The following is an 18,584-nucleotide window of genomic DNA, read 5'->3' as shown; positions in this document are numbered from 1 at the left end:
GTCCAGATTCCAGTTGTGAAGCCTGTTCGTGTCCTCCCCACACAGACCATGGGGGAACTTCTAGCACTGCGAGTTCCCGATAGTCACTGAAGCTTTCACATGACCCGTTCACCTACACATTTCAATCTGTGCGTGGACATTCAGACCTTAGGATAAGCAGATGCCACACGCACTGAAATCCAGTTAATCCAGACTTGCAAAATTTCCTATTCGATTCTGGCAGACCTGTTATTAAAAAGGCAAACTGAAGAGTCCAGAACAGTCAAATCGTACGAAGCTTGAAAAGAGAAAGGGAATCAAAGCTACTAAGCTAGGTATCTGTAGTTTGTCCTAGAGAGGAAGCCTGAGAAATGCAAGTGTCAGTGAAGCGAAGAGTACAGACACAGAAGCTCAGAATGGCATCTACAGATTCACACAGAGAGACACGATCCACAGGTTTTAAGAACACTAGAAAAAGGGAGTTGAAGAAGAGCAGTAAGCTTCCTCCGAGAAGGTTACTACTGATCTGCTGAACAATCTCTGATGTGGTGTTAAGAACGCCGAAGAGATGTGCTGAACTAGGGCTCTCCGGGAGCAACAGAACCGCAAGGAAAGCTGTTGGTGGTGACTGGGGGATTACTCCCACCTGCACCCCAGCTACTGAGGAAAGGCTCACACCCTGCACTCTACACACTTCTCTCTGGATACACACGTGGAAGTAAACTTTCAAAAAACAGCAGGTCTGTATGCAACTGTGAAAATTATACAAAGATAAACATATCTTAAGAGATTAGGAAAATTTCCCTTCCTCTCCCTCCCTGAAGGACTGCTGCTGTACAAGGGTATTGCTTTGATTCACAAATTTGCCAGTTTACAGACTTTGCAATGACTATCTTTCAGGAAAGGAAAGTAATTCCCAAACCAAACAGATGGGAAAGGCCACTTGATTACAAGCCCATACAACTTTTCACTTCTGGAAAACTAACAAAGCTGTAGCAAGCTATTTACCTTCTGTGCTGGATACAGTTAGCTAAGGAACAGAAACCAATGCTGAGAATTAGCTATGGAAGTCAGCACTAAAGGTGTCAGTTTTCCCTAGATTCAGGAGAGGAACTAGCTAGTAGTTGGTGATAACACTTTATTAGTAGCTACCTTTATTTCTTACTTCAGCAATTATGAACAGCTAAGGATTTATGCTATTAGAAAAAATGTAAACATTACAAAATTTTCCTTTAACTAATTTCTCTACCAATCTTAAAAGTGAACTAACAGAAGGGCTTAAGTCAAAGGGAAATGAGGTGTATGATTTTAATAAACATTTTTCTTATTAAAATCTTGATATAGTTTAAATATACCATACAGAGGAAAAAAGCTATTTATAAAGCTACATACACATTTCAAGTCAATGACGACAGCATAAATCATTCTAGATTCCCTCTCCACTTATCAGAATGCTTGTGTGTATATATGGTGAGCTACTGTGAGTCATCTGCATAATTTTTGTCTAGCTATACATTACAGGACTTAAAAAATGTTTAAGCTATATACAGAAATATATATACATATAACATATATTTATATGTTATACATACACATACACTTATATACATATACACACAATACATATATATATATATATACACACAGTACTTTACATTTATATATGGCCTTTCACCCAAGGGCCTTGGATACTTTTTAATACATCAAGTCTCACAAAGCTTTGTGAGGGAGGGACCTTTATTTTACAGACTGTAGATGCCTATTCTAAACAGTTTCTTTTGTTGCTTTCTACTAACTTGACACATTTCAGTTAGAGGCGTTTTTGGTAATGGAAATAATTACACCAGTTAGAAATCCAGGCATAGGGTGTATGTTGCTTTGTACCTTTGTAACTATCCTTCTTAGTACATGAGAACAGCCATACCAGTGTAAATTTTCTCTATACTAATACACCTATATCTAGACTTGTGTAGCTGTACCGCTTTTTATTTTAAATTGATACTAGAATAGTAAAATCTGATACAGTTTTGAATTTAAATACACTGGAGGTCACAACAGGAAATGCAGAATAGACTCCAATTCTTGTACAATGAAACTATCCTTTTCTAGGACAATTGATTTAAGAAGTATTAGTACATGCAGAAACAGTCCTATATCTGTTTACTTGATTTATCTGCAGTTTAACTACACAAGCCTGAAACAGTCAGTCTTATTTAGAAAACAGGATTTTCAGCATGTATTTGGCAACTGGTGATCAGAATTTCTCATCTCAACTGTCCTCCATACCTCTAGCAACTAAATAAAGTATGAAAACAGGCTTTTTTGAAAATTACAGCTGTAGGTAACTTCTGGTCATCCTCAACTGACTGACAGAAAGGAAAACCCAGTGGAGCTCTGGCAAAGGTGAATTCCTCTCGGATTCCCAACAAAACATTCCCAACAAAAGGAGGGGGACCTCAAAAAAAAAAAAAAAAATCACTAACATGGACTCATGGGGTTGGATAAGTAAAAAAGAGAGAGAACATCACCACCACAAAAGCTCTTAACCTTCAATATGTCAGTCTGCTAAGCTTTCAGAAATTTGTTTTGACACAGAAAAAGTAGCTCCTTCCTTTACTAATCACTTCCTAACTCTCAGAAATCTCTCAAGCATTAGGGAAAACAAATCCTAGGTTATGGTAAAAGACTGCCCTCCCCAAAAGCAACCAACCACTTCAAAAGTGAACATACAGTAGAACCCACTACAATGCAGTTAGAGAATTTTATTCTAACCTAATTACCTTGAGATTTTTCAGAACAAGCCACTTTCCCTTCAAACCAATTCTGTGAAAAGAAGGGGTTGCCTGGCCTGTTTCATTCAGGAGTCTCTGCTAACTGTAAAATGTGGGCTGAATGTCTTCTGCAGGTCAATTTTTCAGTTACAAAATTCAGATTTTTAACGAACAACTATGTTTATTGTATGCTGTTAGCTAAAGTATAAATGGCTAAATAAATAAAAACTATTGTTTCTTCAGTATGATTTGGTATTTTGTCTGCAATTTCTTTATTAAAAAACTGTAACAAGATACTTTAAAAAAGGCTAGATACAAAAGAAGTTAAGCTGCTCACGAACATTAAAGTTTTCCAAAATGTATCTTCAATAATCATGATCTTATAAACATTTTACAGTTACCAGAAAGTGCCCAGGCTGAGTTTACACAGTTAGATAACGTAGTACAAGTGTTGGGTTAGAACTGGTAGTGGAACAATCTCCTGACTGTCTGTTCACTGAAACAGGGATACAAAAATGTTGATTGTGAACTATGAAATACTGTGCATTGGCCTCATCATATGTACCAAAAAAAAAACCCAACCCAAAACACTAAAGGTACAGATTACATGCAAAATATTAGTGATGGTATCTGATATGCCAGAGTTCAATGCAATCAGAACAAAAATTGCAATGAAAGTGGTTTCATAAGTGAACAATCCCAACCCTGGGATCTGAGCTGTCAGGAACTTTTTACAAGTTCAATATACATGATACACAACTGCAGCCAACCACAAATTAAACACCATAAAAAAAAAGTTAAAATAAAACACAGAACATACTTAATTTTTTATTTCGAAATTCCCTACTCCCTCTATACAAGAACCTTTGCTGAAACACTTTCCACAAAGGCAGCAGTGAATTTTCAGAACATTTTACATATTTTCCCTCAGCAAAAAGATAAATCACAGTGTAAATTATATTGTTCTGCTGTCATCTTTGGCTGGGGTTAGGCAAAGGAGTTATTGACTAGCAAACTGTTGCAATCAGATATTGCTAGCGCTCCTTAGGCCTTTACGTTACAAATTTAGTACAGGAATGTTTGCATTTAATTCTTTAAAGTACCACCAGGGGTATGACAGCATTAACTTTCATAAACTTTTATAGACAAATGGAAAAATCTACAAAACTTAGCTAGTAATATTACACAGCAATACACACTTTTTATACTCTACACAAAACCAAAATTCTTGGTCTTAATGGCGAGTAACAATTTCTGTTTCAAAATCTGCTTAGAGGAATAGAGTGGGACATAAAGGCGAGAAATGCAAGTGTTTGCTGTAGGAAGATGTTGGTCATCTGGTGGTCTTATTGTGATTGATGGCATAGGCTGGAATCCCTCCTCACTGGCAGGCAATGATGGACTTGAGGTCCAAAAGTAAACCTGAAAAAAGACGACATCATTTAACATTTTGCTGTACAAGGCTAAAATTCATACTGGCTACATGTTGTGTATGGATGGGTTAAAGAACTGCAGAGTCACAGCAAGTTTGATCATAACTACATTCTGTTCAATATGCCAACTAAACTCAGTGGTCATGCTACATGCTTTTGTAGTAGCTTCCTTCACCTCCTTTCCTCAACTGCTCATTGTATTATATACTTCTGTTAAAACTGATACAGGCAGCACTCAATCATCCTGTATCAACAAATCCTCAGTAAATGAAATGTCCCCAAATCTATCTGGGAAAACGCTGACTGCCATCAATACAAAACGTGTAGAAAACTCTCACAAACCACTGACTACAGAACTATGTTACATACATGTACTTGTATGGACAAAGGGCAGCAACAGAGAATATTTGATTTATTGTCTCAAATGTGAAATACTGACTTGCAGAGCAGAGTGACTACTGAAGTGTAACCATAGATATTCCTTCACAAATGTTCTCTAGATTTTTCTCTTTTCAGATTAGTCCAGTTTCCTTTTAGCAAACTTAAAGGAATGATAGTACCTTAAGTAGTAGGAAGTTAAAAGCAAGTAAGTTTTAAGAAGCGTACAATGAATACAATTTACAGGCAAGCTTTCAAAAATGAAATCCCCTGAACAGTATCTTGCTCTTTCATGCTTCTCATCAGCTATTCCTAAGGGGCTCTGAGAAGGAGACAGTATCATCACTGACATCTTACAGAGAGGACACAGGTGTTTCCCTCAGGATACAGAGAAGTCAGGAGAGTATATGATCCAGGAAGAGAAAACAACCTCAAAACCGTACTAACCCACAACACAGCTGGCTAACCACAGTTAATCAGCTTAAGAACAACTGTGCAGAGACTGTAACTACGCTTCCGTAAGAGACCTGTGAATGTGGATAAGGACACACCATGCTTACTTGCAGTTGCCAGAAGGTCCAGGACTCTCACCTTATGTTTCCAGAACTGAAGGTCTAATCAAACCCTACTACTCTGCTCTGATGCCTTACCTCTTCACATAAAAAGTCTCTGCAGGTAGATACAGTTAAAACCAGTAACAATGCCAAAGTTACTCTAGTTCGTCTGCCTGTTTCCAGTGGGAATGAACAACTTACTAGATCTTGTCTTTCTGTCATACTCATCTTCTCAACTATGGACCAAAACCAACGCTTGAATTGCAAAAGCTTCTCAGCATTTTCTCCTGTGTGAAATAAAAGATATAGATATTCAGCTAGTACACTGGACAATAAATATTAAGAGATCTGTTTTACATGTGCTGCAAAATGATCTCAACTACAATCTCATTCATAAAGTCCTGATATTGGAGACTAGTAATTTCAAAATCAATACACGTAGTTTCAAATGTAAAGGCTAACTCTGACACACCTCAGTACAACTCATCCCTTTCCTCCCAAAAAGCCTAATAACAGCTACATACTGTTTCAAAATTATGTAAAAAATATTAGACTGCATCCATCATGTTTTTAGTTCTAAAGTTAGGTTAAAACTTTCAGAAGGAAAGATATGCTATCAATAATACAATCCTTGTATTTAATGTCAAGTGACAAAGTTGGAAAATGTGTTCCCCCCCTGCCAACTGAAGGTAAATCTTTTCAGAGGTATGTAGAAACCACAGCCATAATTTTATTAGGACTTTCAGTGACTTATTAACTGATGACAAATTTGAAGAGGTAGTTTAAATTTAACGCTGGTTACTCTACTCCAGACAAAACAATGTTAAGTTATCCCTGCAACTCTGTTTCTGACTAAGTTACTTCATACCTGACTCATCATTGAAAGAGGTAAAGCTGATTAGCATTTGCACATTTACTTCACCACAGCCGTTAACCAAAAGTCTGAAATCTTCTGCTGTCAAATCTTCCAATGAATTCTTTGGAAGTACATCCAGGAGACCCTTCCTCATTGCCTTAAGTAAAAATCACAAGATTCACATTATAGCCATATCACTTTCAGATTGACTTCAAATCTGTTACTGAAAAGTTCCATGTGAAATCTCCTACTAACTAAAAATTCATTATTCCCCTAGCTGTTCTCTTCTTTTGAAGTTTTACCATCTGAGATGCAAATTTTGTGAAATAAAGAACTGCACCAATCTGTTAAATTTTAGCTACTATTACAAAAGAAGGCAGTCATGGTTTGAACTAGTATTTCATCAGGAGCAGAAGCAAAAGCACTCTCTAATGCTAAAAAGCTCAGTTATTTTGCTGAGCTATGCTGAATCTGATGAGAATTACATGCATCTTGCACATTACTTTTACTTTGCTTTCTCAGACACTCACATGCCAACTCTGCTTTAAAAACGTTATATACACACACTTAGATTTTATATAAATAGGTACTATCCTGAAAAGTTTGGAAATTCCATTTTCAAAATAAAAGAATATGAATAAATTTTAGTAAATTCCAAAATGAATACAAATGTTACGGGTTTGAACTCTAAAAATAAAGAAGAGTCAAATTATTAATATAGACAGACATGGAGATTGAGTAGCTTAATTCTAGGAACATGGTCTTTCTGTGTAAATTTTTGACCTAAACTGCACAAAGGTAATTTAGCAGTCTGCTAGTGTATCTCAGAAGTGTAACAGGAAACCAGTCAGCAAAAATGACCACAAGACAGAGTAAGTGGTTCTAAGTACTGGAACATCATTAACTGTTTATAAAAATATATCATTCCATAACTTTATTTTAAAATTGTTTTTAATATAGTTTTATAGTACATTGTTAGGTTTCTTGACAGGCTAGTAAAATAAGAACAAAACTGTATGTTTCATAACTGGTTTCTCCTTTTAAAAAAGGACACAAGTCAGAAGTTCAAGATGACTTATGCAAATATTTTGAAATTTTTAATCTTTGTTTATAAGGTTAAACCAATCAAAGATGACAGATTATTAGAACAAAGTAGCTGCTAAATACAAAGCAAAAATTCCAAGAGGATGTGCTGTTTGAGCTCAAGAACTGAACATACATGCTTAACCAATGAAATCAAGTTTAAAAGAAACTATCTTTTATTCCATAGAAAAAGAGAAATTGCTCAAAGTACTCAGTCTTCATACTACTACATAAACAGCTATACAATTACCAAAATTTTAGAAAATTAAATATTTTTAGTGACACTGTCAAGACTACAAAAGAAACCTGATTAGAAATACCTTAATGAGGAAAAGAATTAACTGACTGAAATCTTACAGATTTCCCCCCCCCCTCCTCAAAGACTTACATGTAGAGGTTGCTCCGCTACTACCAACATTCGGTGTTCTGCGTATTTCCGGACATACTCATATACATTCTGAGGAGTGACCGGTATATTTACACCATTGGAAATAAGTTCAACCTATGGCAAAGTAACAGGGACCATTTAAGAAGGAGAAAAAAAAATTAAAAATGAAAAAAAGGGAATGAGATTATTACAACAGGCACAGTATGCTGCACAGTGATTTATTGGTTAATATCCCTGTAAAAACTAGCAAGATTTATTACTACAGCTTAGCTTTAAAAATTCCCTAGGACTGACTATGCTATCTGGGCTTTATGGTAGGCTCTACATCACCTTCAAGGGAAAAAAACCCCACACTTCAATGTCTAAGGAGAACACTGTATTTGAATCTAGGAAGGGTAAAATATTCTTCCACCTGAGAAGAGCATGGATTGTGTGTACACTACAACACACAAAAGCCATTGAATTCTGAAACTACAGACACAGACACACAGGTTTAGCTGTGCTTACCTGTCCTCCACCCTCCTCCTTACACAGGTCTATTGCAAAGGCTAAGTCCATTGCTGCAAATACTGCATCAGCGTCTGTACTCTGGGAAGCAAGGATAAGTTGCCGAAGGCTTTCATACATAACCGGATCGAAAAAAGCAAAATCATGCCAGTTCACCTATAAAAAAAGATAGATATTTGAAACTAGATGTCTGAAACATACCAGTTGTTTCAGAATATATTCAAAATTATGTCATCTGTGTCTGATCTATGTGCTAGCATACAGCAGTATATAATCCATGTAACAAAGCATATAAACACTTGGAAATAAAGGCAGTCAAACTCCTATTTTCAGCCTCCTTTTAAAAGTACATTATGAAGTGCATTAGCAGAATGTAAAGATAGATCTGTAAAGCCTTTACTGCTATTAAGGGCATAGAGGCTATAAAGAAAACAAATTCTTCTATATATCACCAACATCAATAGAAATTTGATGGAGATTGACTGAAAATGGAAACAATTTGCATCAGTGCTCCAAAATACTGAAAATTCCCCTCCACTTAAACACATACATACTGCCGCTATATATACATACATGTATATGTGGTGTATATATGTATATTATGGCTCAGTAAGCTGCATATCACGGTTTCCAACAATTCAAATACCCATGTCTACTTCTTGCTGTTTTCTGTAGTTCCTTGCTCCTTTGATCTTATCAGCCTGGAGAGAAAAGTCATCTACTAACTAAACTACACCTATCTAAAATATTCTTTGATTTATCCAACATGTAATGGGAAAGAATATGTATTCAAGAAGAAAAACCTGAAGAAAATAATTCAAAGGAATCTCTTTTGGAAGATATCAGGGGATATATGGAGGTATATCTTTCTGCCATTAACCCTTTTTCATTAAAGAAGAACGTATGTATGTTGGATAACTGATTATGTGATCAACATTGTTTTTAAGGAAAGACCAGCAGTAACAAACCTTGGTTTAAGTTTGCTGCATCAGACAGAACTTACAATGCTATTGAGAATGCATGAAATGTGCAGTACATAATTAGTGTTTACTGGGGTGGGGAAGCATTTTTGCCAAAAGTTGAGGTAATTGTTGCTCTGAATTAAATTATACCTACACCTGAGACAAAATTTTAGTTACAGTTCAATGAGTTCTCTCAAGTACTGAGGAAAACACTTTTAGGTAAGCTGAGATGCTATTGCCTAGTACTGTCCAACACTATCTCTTGGAGTCTTCAGTCTCAAGAAGAGAAAAAGGAGGAAACAGTAAACTGTTCTGAAGAGAGTCAAAGACTAATCTATTACAAGTCATTCCATCATACTCAAAGATCTGACTTCTAGTACATCTATTCAGTTCAAAATCTAGGAAATTAAAAAGTTAATACTCCTAAAATTAAATTTAAAGGCATCCTTACAGTTCCACTGTCAACTCTGCTAACCAATACATGCATGTTAGGGGGAAAAAAAAGTAGGCTTAAAAGATGAAGGTTCATGTAATTAAAGGAAATTCAAATTTCTATGTTCAACTTACCTTTCTGCCAAGAAGAACTTTGATTACATGTCTATTTAACGTGATGGGACATAGTTCATTCTGCAACAAGCACAATCCTAGGATTCTGAAAATAAATGTTTGCAGTTTGTTTTGGTATGGCAGAAGTTACATCGGAGATCTTTCAGCAAATTCACATTAAATAAGTCAAAATATTCTAAGAATCAAGCTGCAGCTAGCTTTCCAACCCTATCAATCCCCAGAAGAAAATAATATAGATGTATAGTTTAAAAAAAATATTTCCTGAAATATAAAACATTAAATTGAAAAAAAAGTTAGAAATAAAAATTTAACAGGATAAGAAACCTCAAGCTGACGTGTGCAAATTCCCCACTATTTAGCTCCAGGTGAGAAATACAGAGCATAAAAGTAATGAAGGTTTGCAGCTTGGATCGCTGGTACTCTCCTGGTATTTTCTATATTAGTCTTTTACATTTTTTCAGACTAGAAAGGTAATAGTAGCATACCTGCCAATGTTTCTGAAACAATTCAGCCTTGCTTCTGTGTTTTTACCAGGTCTTGGTGTATAAAACCCTCGTTTTCCAGGTTGGTAGAAAAGTGGTGCATTATCATCCCCATCATCTGTGTCATCTAATTCCATATCTACTACACTGCGGCTGGAACCATGTCGCTTTCTATTTTCCTGTTTTGAAAAAGTCAGAATAGCAATTAACAAACTTACTTCTAGTTATTGACACACATCAACAAACTTTGCCACTAAACCCAAAGATTCAAATTCCATTAGTTAAAAATTTTCATGGTATTTCCTAATGGTAAAAGTTTATACTTTTGAGTAATTACTGATTAACCCTTTCAAAAGAAAAAAAAGAAAGAAAACCAAAGGTAACTAACTCTACAAAATAATCAAACAGAATTTTGTCTTGCATGATAAAGGAAGGCTCCAGTTGCTTAAATTTTTAAAATTAACTGATACAACTGGATCTTAAATAAATTTAATTTGTGCAGCTGTTCATTACCTGTACTTTATCTGAAGAGTCTAGCAATCCAAGATCCAATATACTGTCAGCACCATTCTCCCTTGATAAAAAAAAAGGGAGAGAAAAAAACAGGGAGATTTACTTTCACAGTAAAAAATTGTCACATTCTGAAACCAGACAGATTAGATTAAACCAAAGTCAACAAGTCACTTGTCCAAAGAAAAGTATCTAGAACAGAGCAAGGAATAAGTTGCATGTATCGGAGTTTGATGTAGCATGGTACAAGTGCTTTGGCCACAAAATCAGCTTTAATTTCTTACCCAAATCCTCAATACTTTACCTGCCGTGTGCAATAATAAGTTCCATTGCTTCATCAACTCTTGCTCTAAGGGAATCTTCACTAGCTAGTAACAGAAGCAGCTGAGCAGGGGACAATTCCAACAACATTCCTGTGATTTTACTTGCAAATGCCTAGGGATAAGGAATGATATGTCTTACTGTTCCAGCTGTCTCATTTTCAAATACAGTCCTATGAAAATTTCAGTATTTAAAATATAGAATGCATTATAAGATACCTCTTAAGCTAAATCACAAATTGGAGAAACAAAGTCTTAACAAAACACCAAAAAATACAAAACCAGCTCTACATGTTCAATTATTTTCAGTTATGTTAAAAATTAACGGACAAGGAAATTAATTTTTGGATTAAAAGATTAAAAGAACAATATCTCATTAAGTGTATTAGATAGCTAAGTCTTACTGGTTGCATTGCTTGCACTCGAGGGTAAAGCCTTTCTCCAAGGGCTTGTCTGTGTGCTGGAAGAGGGTCAGGATCATCGCTAGGATTTCCTTCTGATGCCGGTCTAAAAGGCCGTGTGTCAATGGAAAGTTGTCTTCTAAAGTCCCTTAAGAAAATTAGAACAGTTTGTACTTGTTTCAGACAAAATATGCAAAAATCCTTTGGAACAGTATCATTTGCACACAGGTTCAAAATAGCATTAGCTTTTATAGTGGAATAGTAGTGTTGCTCATAGCTGCCTGGAGAGAATGATTCAGAAACAGAGAATCAAAATAAACCAGAGATTTTAATACTACCAGTGTTTTGGATACAGTTGTCAGACATGCCACCAATGGCAATGTTGTTTTTAAATCACCTCACAATTTTATTCTAGTACACTAAGTTTTTATTATTGTTTTAGCAGGAGAGATTGATGGCATATGGTTGAGACATAATCTATCAATGCTAAAGTAAGAGTAATTATTCTTTAAAGTACATAATGAAATTCAGATTACCCTGTAAATTGCCCCTGAAAGTGAGAAAGACAGACACCTTTAATTTGAGGAAGTATCTTTCCTGAAGAAAACTAAGGCAATTACTGTATTTGACAAAGTATCTCCAACAAATTAAAAATCACTTACCTATCTCTATCTCTCCGAGAACCAGCTCGTAAGCCACTACTTCTCCGCATTTCTCTCTCTCGCTCCCTTTCCCGATCTCTCTCTCCCCTATTTCGTAATCTCTGCATCAGACCTAAGGAGGAAAAAACCTCTTAAGCTTAAGCATCTTTATATTTCTGTCTCCTAAGTTTCAATGTAAGGTGAATGCAGTTTTAGAAGATGGCTTGAAAGACATCAATGAGACAGAACCACTTCACTTAAAGTAATGACTGGACTTCAGTTAAACTTAAGGAACCTGAAAATGTTTGTACCAACCTACAAATGCCAACGTATTTCAGGAGTTTATATATACTTTCAAAAACATTATAATGTATTTGTAACAAGGCAGATGGAGCACTCATTAAAATGTACAAGCTCTTACTAGCTAAAATGTTGACAATTATTACCTACTGGAGAGAAATATGCTCAAAAAAGCAGAGAGCATCTAACGCAGACTCGTTACATGAAAAACAAGAGCTTCCTGTTTCTGAAAGCAGAAAAAAGCGCCACCTCCTTGCCTCAGAGAAGTGACATGCACAATTTTCTCAGTTCCTGTGCTGAGATAGCAAGAGAAACCTCTGAGACAATGCCAAGTATTTCAATGTAAAAAAGCATCCAAGGCTTTTATGAATGTTATCTGTAGATTAATTGCTGTTCATCACTTACTTGTATGGGTACCCTTGTTGGCATTCTGAATACAATCTAGATTTGGCAGTTTCTCATTTGACAGAAAAGCCTGTGCAATAGCAGTATAAAAGCTTCGTGCTACACCGCTGCCTTCTCCTGGCTCATCCTTAAAAGTAACTTTTACTCTGTGTACAGCCATCGGAGTGGTAGCACACCGGCGACCAAAATGATTGTTGAGCTGCCTCATGGTCTGCTGAATTAGAAGATCTCTGTCTCGATCAACCTAGTAAAAACACAAAGTTTTATTTTCGTTACCAATCATCATACCAAGAGAATTTCAGCTTCACAAGAAGTTTCTGGACACATCTGCATAGACTCAGAAAATACCAGACTGTGAAAAACTACAGAGTAATTGCAACACAGCTCACAAAGTAAGGTTTAAGACACCTGCTTGCAGACTCTGAAATACAACTTCTCCTATCAAGTTACTGCAATGTGCAACAATTCAACTTTTAATGAAAACAAATTCAGAAGATAAACTGACATTTTTTACCTCCAACGTTAAATCCCTAGATTGCTGGTTTCTAAGTTTTTCCATCTCCCTCCGGAATTTTGATTCCTTTACTTCAAAGCCACCTAATTCAGTCAAGATCTTAAAATAAAAAACAAACAAACAACAAAAAAAAACCTCAATCAGAAAAATGAGGGAGGTTCAAAATTTAGTCATAAGAGGAACTGTCCTTACACTGGGAAATACATACCGATCCAGGCTCTGCTCCAACATCTTCCATGAATACTCTACCGAACAACTCTAAGGAAAGGCGCCAACGTCCCAGCAACATGTCATGAGATATAACCATGCCCATGAAGCTACACTGTGGCCTGACAGGAGGGAAAAAACGACAGACAAGCAAAATCAACTAAATTTCCAACACATGTTGTGTACTTCTGCTTTTTCTTACCCTTTGCCTTCAAGTAAACTCTTTATTTCTGATAAAGAACACCACAGTACAGTAAGTTTGTGGACAGAAGTACATGAAGCTGCTTAGTTTCAGCTGAAACACAAATCTGGCTTCCAAAAAGAAATTACTCTCAAAAGCATGTAACTTCACTGCTACACAGAATTCTGTTATTGGTCTCCCTTCAATCAAGACCTTATTTTTTTTTAGAAAAAAAGTTATAATACAAAGTGAGGGCAGTTCAATCCCTAACTGCATAAAGTGTGGTCAGTATCACCAGATACAGATGACAAGTTGTCAATTCCAATTTTTTAAATTTAGCTACTTAGCATCATAGTAGGTCTGCAGCAGATAGTAAAGGACTTTTACTACAGTTTGTACAGATGTCTGAAGTCTGTTCCACTGTTCATTATTTTAAAAAGCTATCAAACACAAACTATATATTCAAACTAAAGTAAGTTACACATTTTAATTTAAAAAGAGTCCTAAATATCCTTTTATCAGTTCAGTGATATTTCATTGAGTAATTTTTAACTCAAGCTACCTGAAAGATGTGAGAGGTGGCCCTTCACTTTCTGTCAATCCTATCTCTGCCAACAAGCTGCTTTTCAGTTGTGCTGCAAGATCATGGGCTGAAGGCCCTGGCTTTGAACTCTCAGATTCTTCTGTAGGCACATTTTGTTCCTCCCCTTCCTTCTTTTGCCGATTTTGCATGCTCATAACATTTTTTAAGTTGGCTGCATAAGACATTTTAGTTGGAAGAACCTAAATGAGGAGAAATAAAATTTAATTGCACTTTCAAATCAGGCTAGAAGGCTTTTCTGGGATATATTTATATATAATTTTTAAACCACACAAAAGTGAGAACTGTAATTGACCTGTTAAAACACAATAACCTCAATCATTTCTACAAATACGAAAAAACATTTTCTCACTTTATCTTTGCATTTCATATGCTTGCCATTTAATGCTCAGTCTGGAGGCAAGTCAAATCTACTAGGCTACAGGGAGATTTATTTATTTTTATCACAAATATATAATTGGCATTTCAAAATTAACTCAGAATTGTACTGCAGTCTATAAAAATATTTATAGAAATCTACTATAGATCAGTAATCATAAAGTTCCTACATTAAAAAAAAAATTAAGCATACTTTCAAGTTTTCACACTGACTGGGCTTTTAAATTGTTATTCTGAAAGCTACTTAAGATTCTATCTGAAAACATTAAAGTGTCTTTTTAAGGAATGACAATACTAGCTTAAATTAATTGTTTAAAATAATAAAACCTTTAAACCTACCTCAAGACAGTTTCTATCCACTGTAACTTCCATTAAGCATTTCCCACTGTTGGCAGAAGATGAATACAGACCCTGACTGGGTCGGCCAAACAGATCTTCTTTGCGAGCATTTGGCTGAAAATTAACAAAAGCATTCTGGGTAAATAATATACTTCAGTTAGAAATGAAAAAGCAAACTGCATTTTTCTCCCACAACACCATCTCTGATGTCACCTGTAATAGATGGGGCTGGTCTGCCAGGGGGATGGCCTCTGCCAGAGGAACCTCAAACGGATTGGGTGGAATGCAACCGAGGAACGTCATAGAGTCTGATCGTCTGAAAAATGGATGGTTTTGGCCAGTCTCTGCTGGGAGGGAGTCATCATCTTTGTCATTGAGTGTAGCACCTAAATATGAAAGAAGATTTCCATTCAATTTTCAGTTATAAAAGCAAAGGATTTAAAATATCAAGAATTAATATGCTTCGTTCTTAGCTATCTGACTGCAGAAGCAACTCTGCAAATTTAATACTTCTACAAGATGTTTCCACAAATCCTGTATTTTTATGAAGTTGCTTAGCCATCATTTTAATTATTTTTACTATAACTAACTTTACTGAACATGCACTCCTACACTATATATACTTTGTATAAAGTATACATTCTACCATTTTCAGCAGCAGTTTCATCAGATCAAAAAAATCAGTTTAACTCCGATTCAAATTTTAAATTCTGTCATTGTGCAGAATAATAAGTAAGGGTACAAATTCTGCAGTTTAGAGAGAAAGGAGACAAAAAGAGAGCCCTGAAATGAGAACATGCAATGGCAGAAGAAATTTGGTAAAGTAACAATGGTAAGGTCATCTTATGCAACTTTAATGTAATATATAAAAGTAGAAAAACTTATTCAAAGTCTCAGCTAGCTAAAGGGGAAAAAACACTAAGTGTCTCATTTTGGCATACTACAGAAGTGTTTCTGTATACTAACTCTGATTGGTGTCATCATCATTTTCATGTTCTGAGTCTTCATTGTCAAGACCAAGCTCCAAAAGTTCCCGAGTTCTTTAAAAAAAAAAAAAAGTTAATCCTCTCAAAGAAAACATTACGCAAAACATTTACATGTGTAGCAAACGATAAAAGCAAGAGTATAAACAGTAAGTGTACTTGAGAGCTATACATAACAAGAACAAATGAACTCTAAAAATCAAAGTACTTCTCATTACATACTCACTCATCACATTACTCACAGTTACCCTTATAGCCATTAGGCCACCTACCAAGTTTAATCTAAAAAGTTACAGCCTCAAGCAGTGATGGGTATGCTTGTTTTTAAAGACTATGTCAATATAAAAAACTCTAGGAACGTAAGTGACTCCTATTCTAAAATTTACTGGTGTAGAATAAGCTTAGTCCTATAAAAATATTGTCAGTGATCACATTTCAGAAGGTAAGTCAGCAGGATGCATACTAAAGAAATGGATTTCACTGTATTATGAAAAGTATCAAGAACTTTGATTACTATTCATTTCTGGCAGTTTGTGCATTGTGAAATATATTCTGAAACTAGATGAAGATCAATAAAATTTTGCTTCATACAGGCAACTAAAATGTCATCTAACAGAAGCAACTGACTGAATTTGAACAACTCACCTTTAATTGAAAAGGTCTAGGCCTTCAGAGTTTTACAAGCATTTCATGGGAAATTTGCAATTCTCTGATGAACAGCTATTTGACAGATTTCAATATGTGAATTTTTGGGGACAAAGCAGATTCCAGAAGTATGTTATTGCCTGGAAAAGGCAATAACAGGCCACAGCTCTAACTACTCCAGTCAGCCAGCAAAAAACCTCAATCAGTTACTGTATTAAGCCATCCCTACTTGTGAGGGAACTACTGTTGCAAACATCTTCTGGTATACATTCTGAGGTGATAACAATGCTTATGTTACCAAGATATGTTGCATATAACACTGGAACTAAAGCAGCAGTCCCATATATACCTAAAATATTGATACCTTGATACAGTTACTAGTAAAGAAAATTTGTAAAGAAAGGGAAAAGCTAAGTTCAACCTGTGATACTGAAAATTAGGGGCAGGAAGGGGCAAACATTTGTATTTATTTAACTGTTGACTAGGACTGTTCAGGTACATTACCTCAAAACTTAGTAACAAATGGGAACAGATGGTGTAAACTACCAACATGTGGACACTTCTATGATCATTATTTGCCATTTCAAATCAAAGAACATTTCTTAAAAAAAATAATCTTAAAACATTTTCAAAAGTAATAAATGCACCTTGTAAAATGCTATAGTTGAAGAAGCAGGGATTTTCAACTTAAGGACATTTTCAGCTATTGATTTCCCTACTGTGCTTTAAAGTCTCAAATAGCCAGAGCCAAATGGAAAACAGAACTACTAAGCCCATCATACCAGACTTTGACATTTTCTCCCATGTCATTCTTAAATGTTTGACAGAATTCTAAATAAGTTACCATGTTAAATGTGAGGAGCAGATTGCATTTTTCAGCTGAGAAATTGTCCTAAATACATCTTTTAGAGGCACTGTCATGGACTTAAAAATCAAATTCAAGTTCCACTGATAAGGAAACTTTTTACAGCCATCACCATAAAGAGATTTGAATATGATACTGCAACAGGCCTATCAATCAAATATATATAAGGGTATATAATGTATGTACATTCTTTTCATAATCTGCATGTTACTACAGACACATTGAAGTATATATTTATGAGTTGCTGAGTACCAATGCCAGCAACCGAAACAAAAGGGCATAGACCGCTTTTGCAAAAGTTTTCGTTTCTATGAGTCAGTCTTGATACCTTTTTCGTTCCAGCTGAGGAGTATCCAATGTTGTCTGTTGATTCATTGCTTTAATCCAATAAATAAGGGCTTGAAAAACATATGCTACATGCTTTAGTGAACAGACATCTAGAACAGGAAGAACATCCGAGTGCTCATCGTTGTGAGAACGCATCAAAGACAGTGCGTAGTTCAGGAAATCACCACGAGCTGACATCATTCCCTGACGAGCACTCAGTAGAGTAGCACGTCTAGTAAAAGAAAAGGATTGAATACAGAGAGATTAGGCATCACAGTAGAACACACATATATATATCTCTGTATACATATATCTCTATATTTGAAAAATGGATTTAAAAACTCAAAAAATCCCCCACAACAGCCAGTGTGATAACAGGAGTAACAATCACAGTTTTCTGCTTTACTATAGGCAGCTCAGATGCAGCATGTTAGAATGACTTAATACTCGAGATAAATCTAGCACAGACTAAACCAAACAGTACCAACAACAAAGGAAGCCAACTTAAATCAAAACAGTAACTACACTGCTGCGTTACAAAATTAGATTCCTAATATGTCAGTGAACAAGAAGATGAGACTGTAAAACTGGTAATTCATATCACATGCAGTAATCAATCTATTCTCATACCTTCGTCCTTCGAGTGTTCTTAAGCTGGCTTCTTCACGGGCTGTCATCCTTTCCCTTCTGGCTGAGTTCTGAGAAGCGTGGAGAGGATGATTTGGATGCCCAGGATCACCAGCAGATGCTAACGCAGAACCGTAACGCAGCTGAGCTTCAGTAGAGTCCATGATACTAACCATCCAATTCCAAGTAGGAATTAGCTTTTCTTCTACATAATTCTACAGAAAAAGAAATTTAATGAGTTTTACAAACAATAGAACTAGATGATGAGAACACAACCTCAACATAAGCCTCCACCATGGCTTTTACAGTTACACCTGATTCCCTACAAACAAAGAGTCTGTAAAACCACATTGAAGAACGACCAATGAACCGTTTCCAAA

The 18,584-nt window shown here is 35.7% G+C and overlaps 1 protein-coding gene across 1 annotated transcript in view; it reads right to left on the bottom strand.

Annotated features, from left to right (window-relative positions):
- Positions 1-1,273: 1,273 nt before the first annotated feature.
- Positions 1,274-18,584, bottom strand: part of UBR5 (ubiquitin protein ligase E3 component n-recognin 5) — a 93,159-nt gene continuing 75,848 nt past the window's right edge. Inside the window, exons 40-59 of the mRNA XM_074898619.1 lie at positions 18,208-18,419; positions 17,579-17,809; positions 15,724-15,797; positions 14,971-15,143; positions 14,758-14,871; positions 14,002-14,222; positions 13,260-13,380; positions 13,052-13,150; positions 12,538-12,781; positions 11,854-11,965; positions 11,195-11,339; positions 10,775-10,905; positions 10,474-10,534; positions 9,964-10,139; positions 9,479-9,563; positions 7,950-8,105; positions 7,443-7,556; positions 5,984-6,128; positions 5,317-5,402; positions 1,274-4,172 (exon numbers count right to left, since the gene is read on the bottom strand). Coding sequence (XP_074754720.1) covers positions 3,960-4,172; positions 5,317-5,402; positions 5,984-6,128; positions 7,443-7,556; positions 7,950-8,105; positions 9,479-9,563; positions 9,964-10,139; positions 10,474-10,534; positions 10,775-10,905; positions 11,195-11,339; positions 11,854-11,965; positions 12,538-12,781; positions 13,052-13,150; positions 13,260-13,380; positions 14,002-14,222; positions 14,758-14,871; positions 14,971-15,143; positions 15,724-15,797; positions 17,579-17,809; positions 18,208-18,419 — 2,913 coding nt within the window. The 3' untranslated portion in view covers positions 1,274-3,959. The remainder of the gene's footprint in view (positions 4,173-5,316; positions 5,403-5,983; positions 6,129-7,442; positions 7,557-7,949; positions 8,106-9,478; positions 9,564-9,963; positions 10,140-10,473; positions 10,535-10,774; positions 10,906-11,194; positions 11,340-11,853; positions 11,966-12,537; positions 12,782-13,051; positions 13,151-13,259; positions 13,381-14,001; positions 14,223-14,757; positions 14,872-14,970; positions 15,144-15,723; positions 15,798-17,578; positions 17,810-18,207; positions 18,420-18,584) is intronic.

Source organism: Athene noctua, chromosome 2 (assembly GCF_965140245.1).
Source record: "Athene noctua chromosome 2, bAthNoc1.hap1.1, whole genome shotgun sequence".
Lineage (NCBI taxonomy): Eukaryota > Metazoa > Chordata > Aves > Strigiformes > Strigidae > Athene > Athene noctua.
This window is presented reverse-complemented; position numbering and strand designations above follow the sequence as displayed.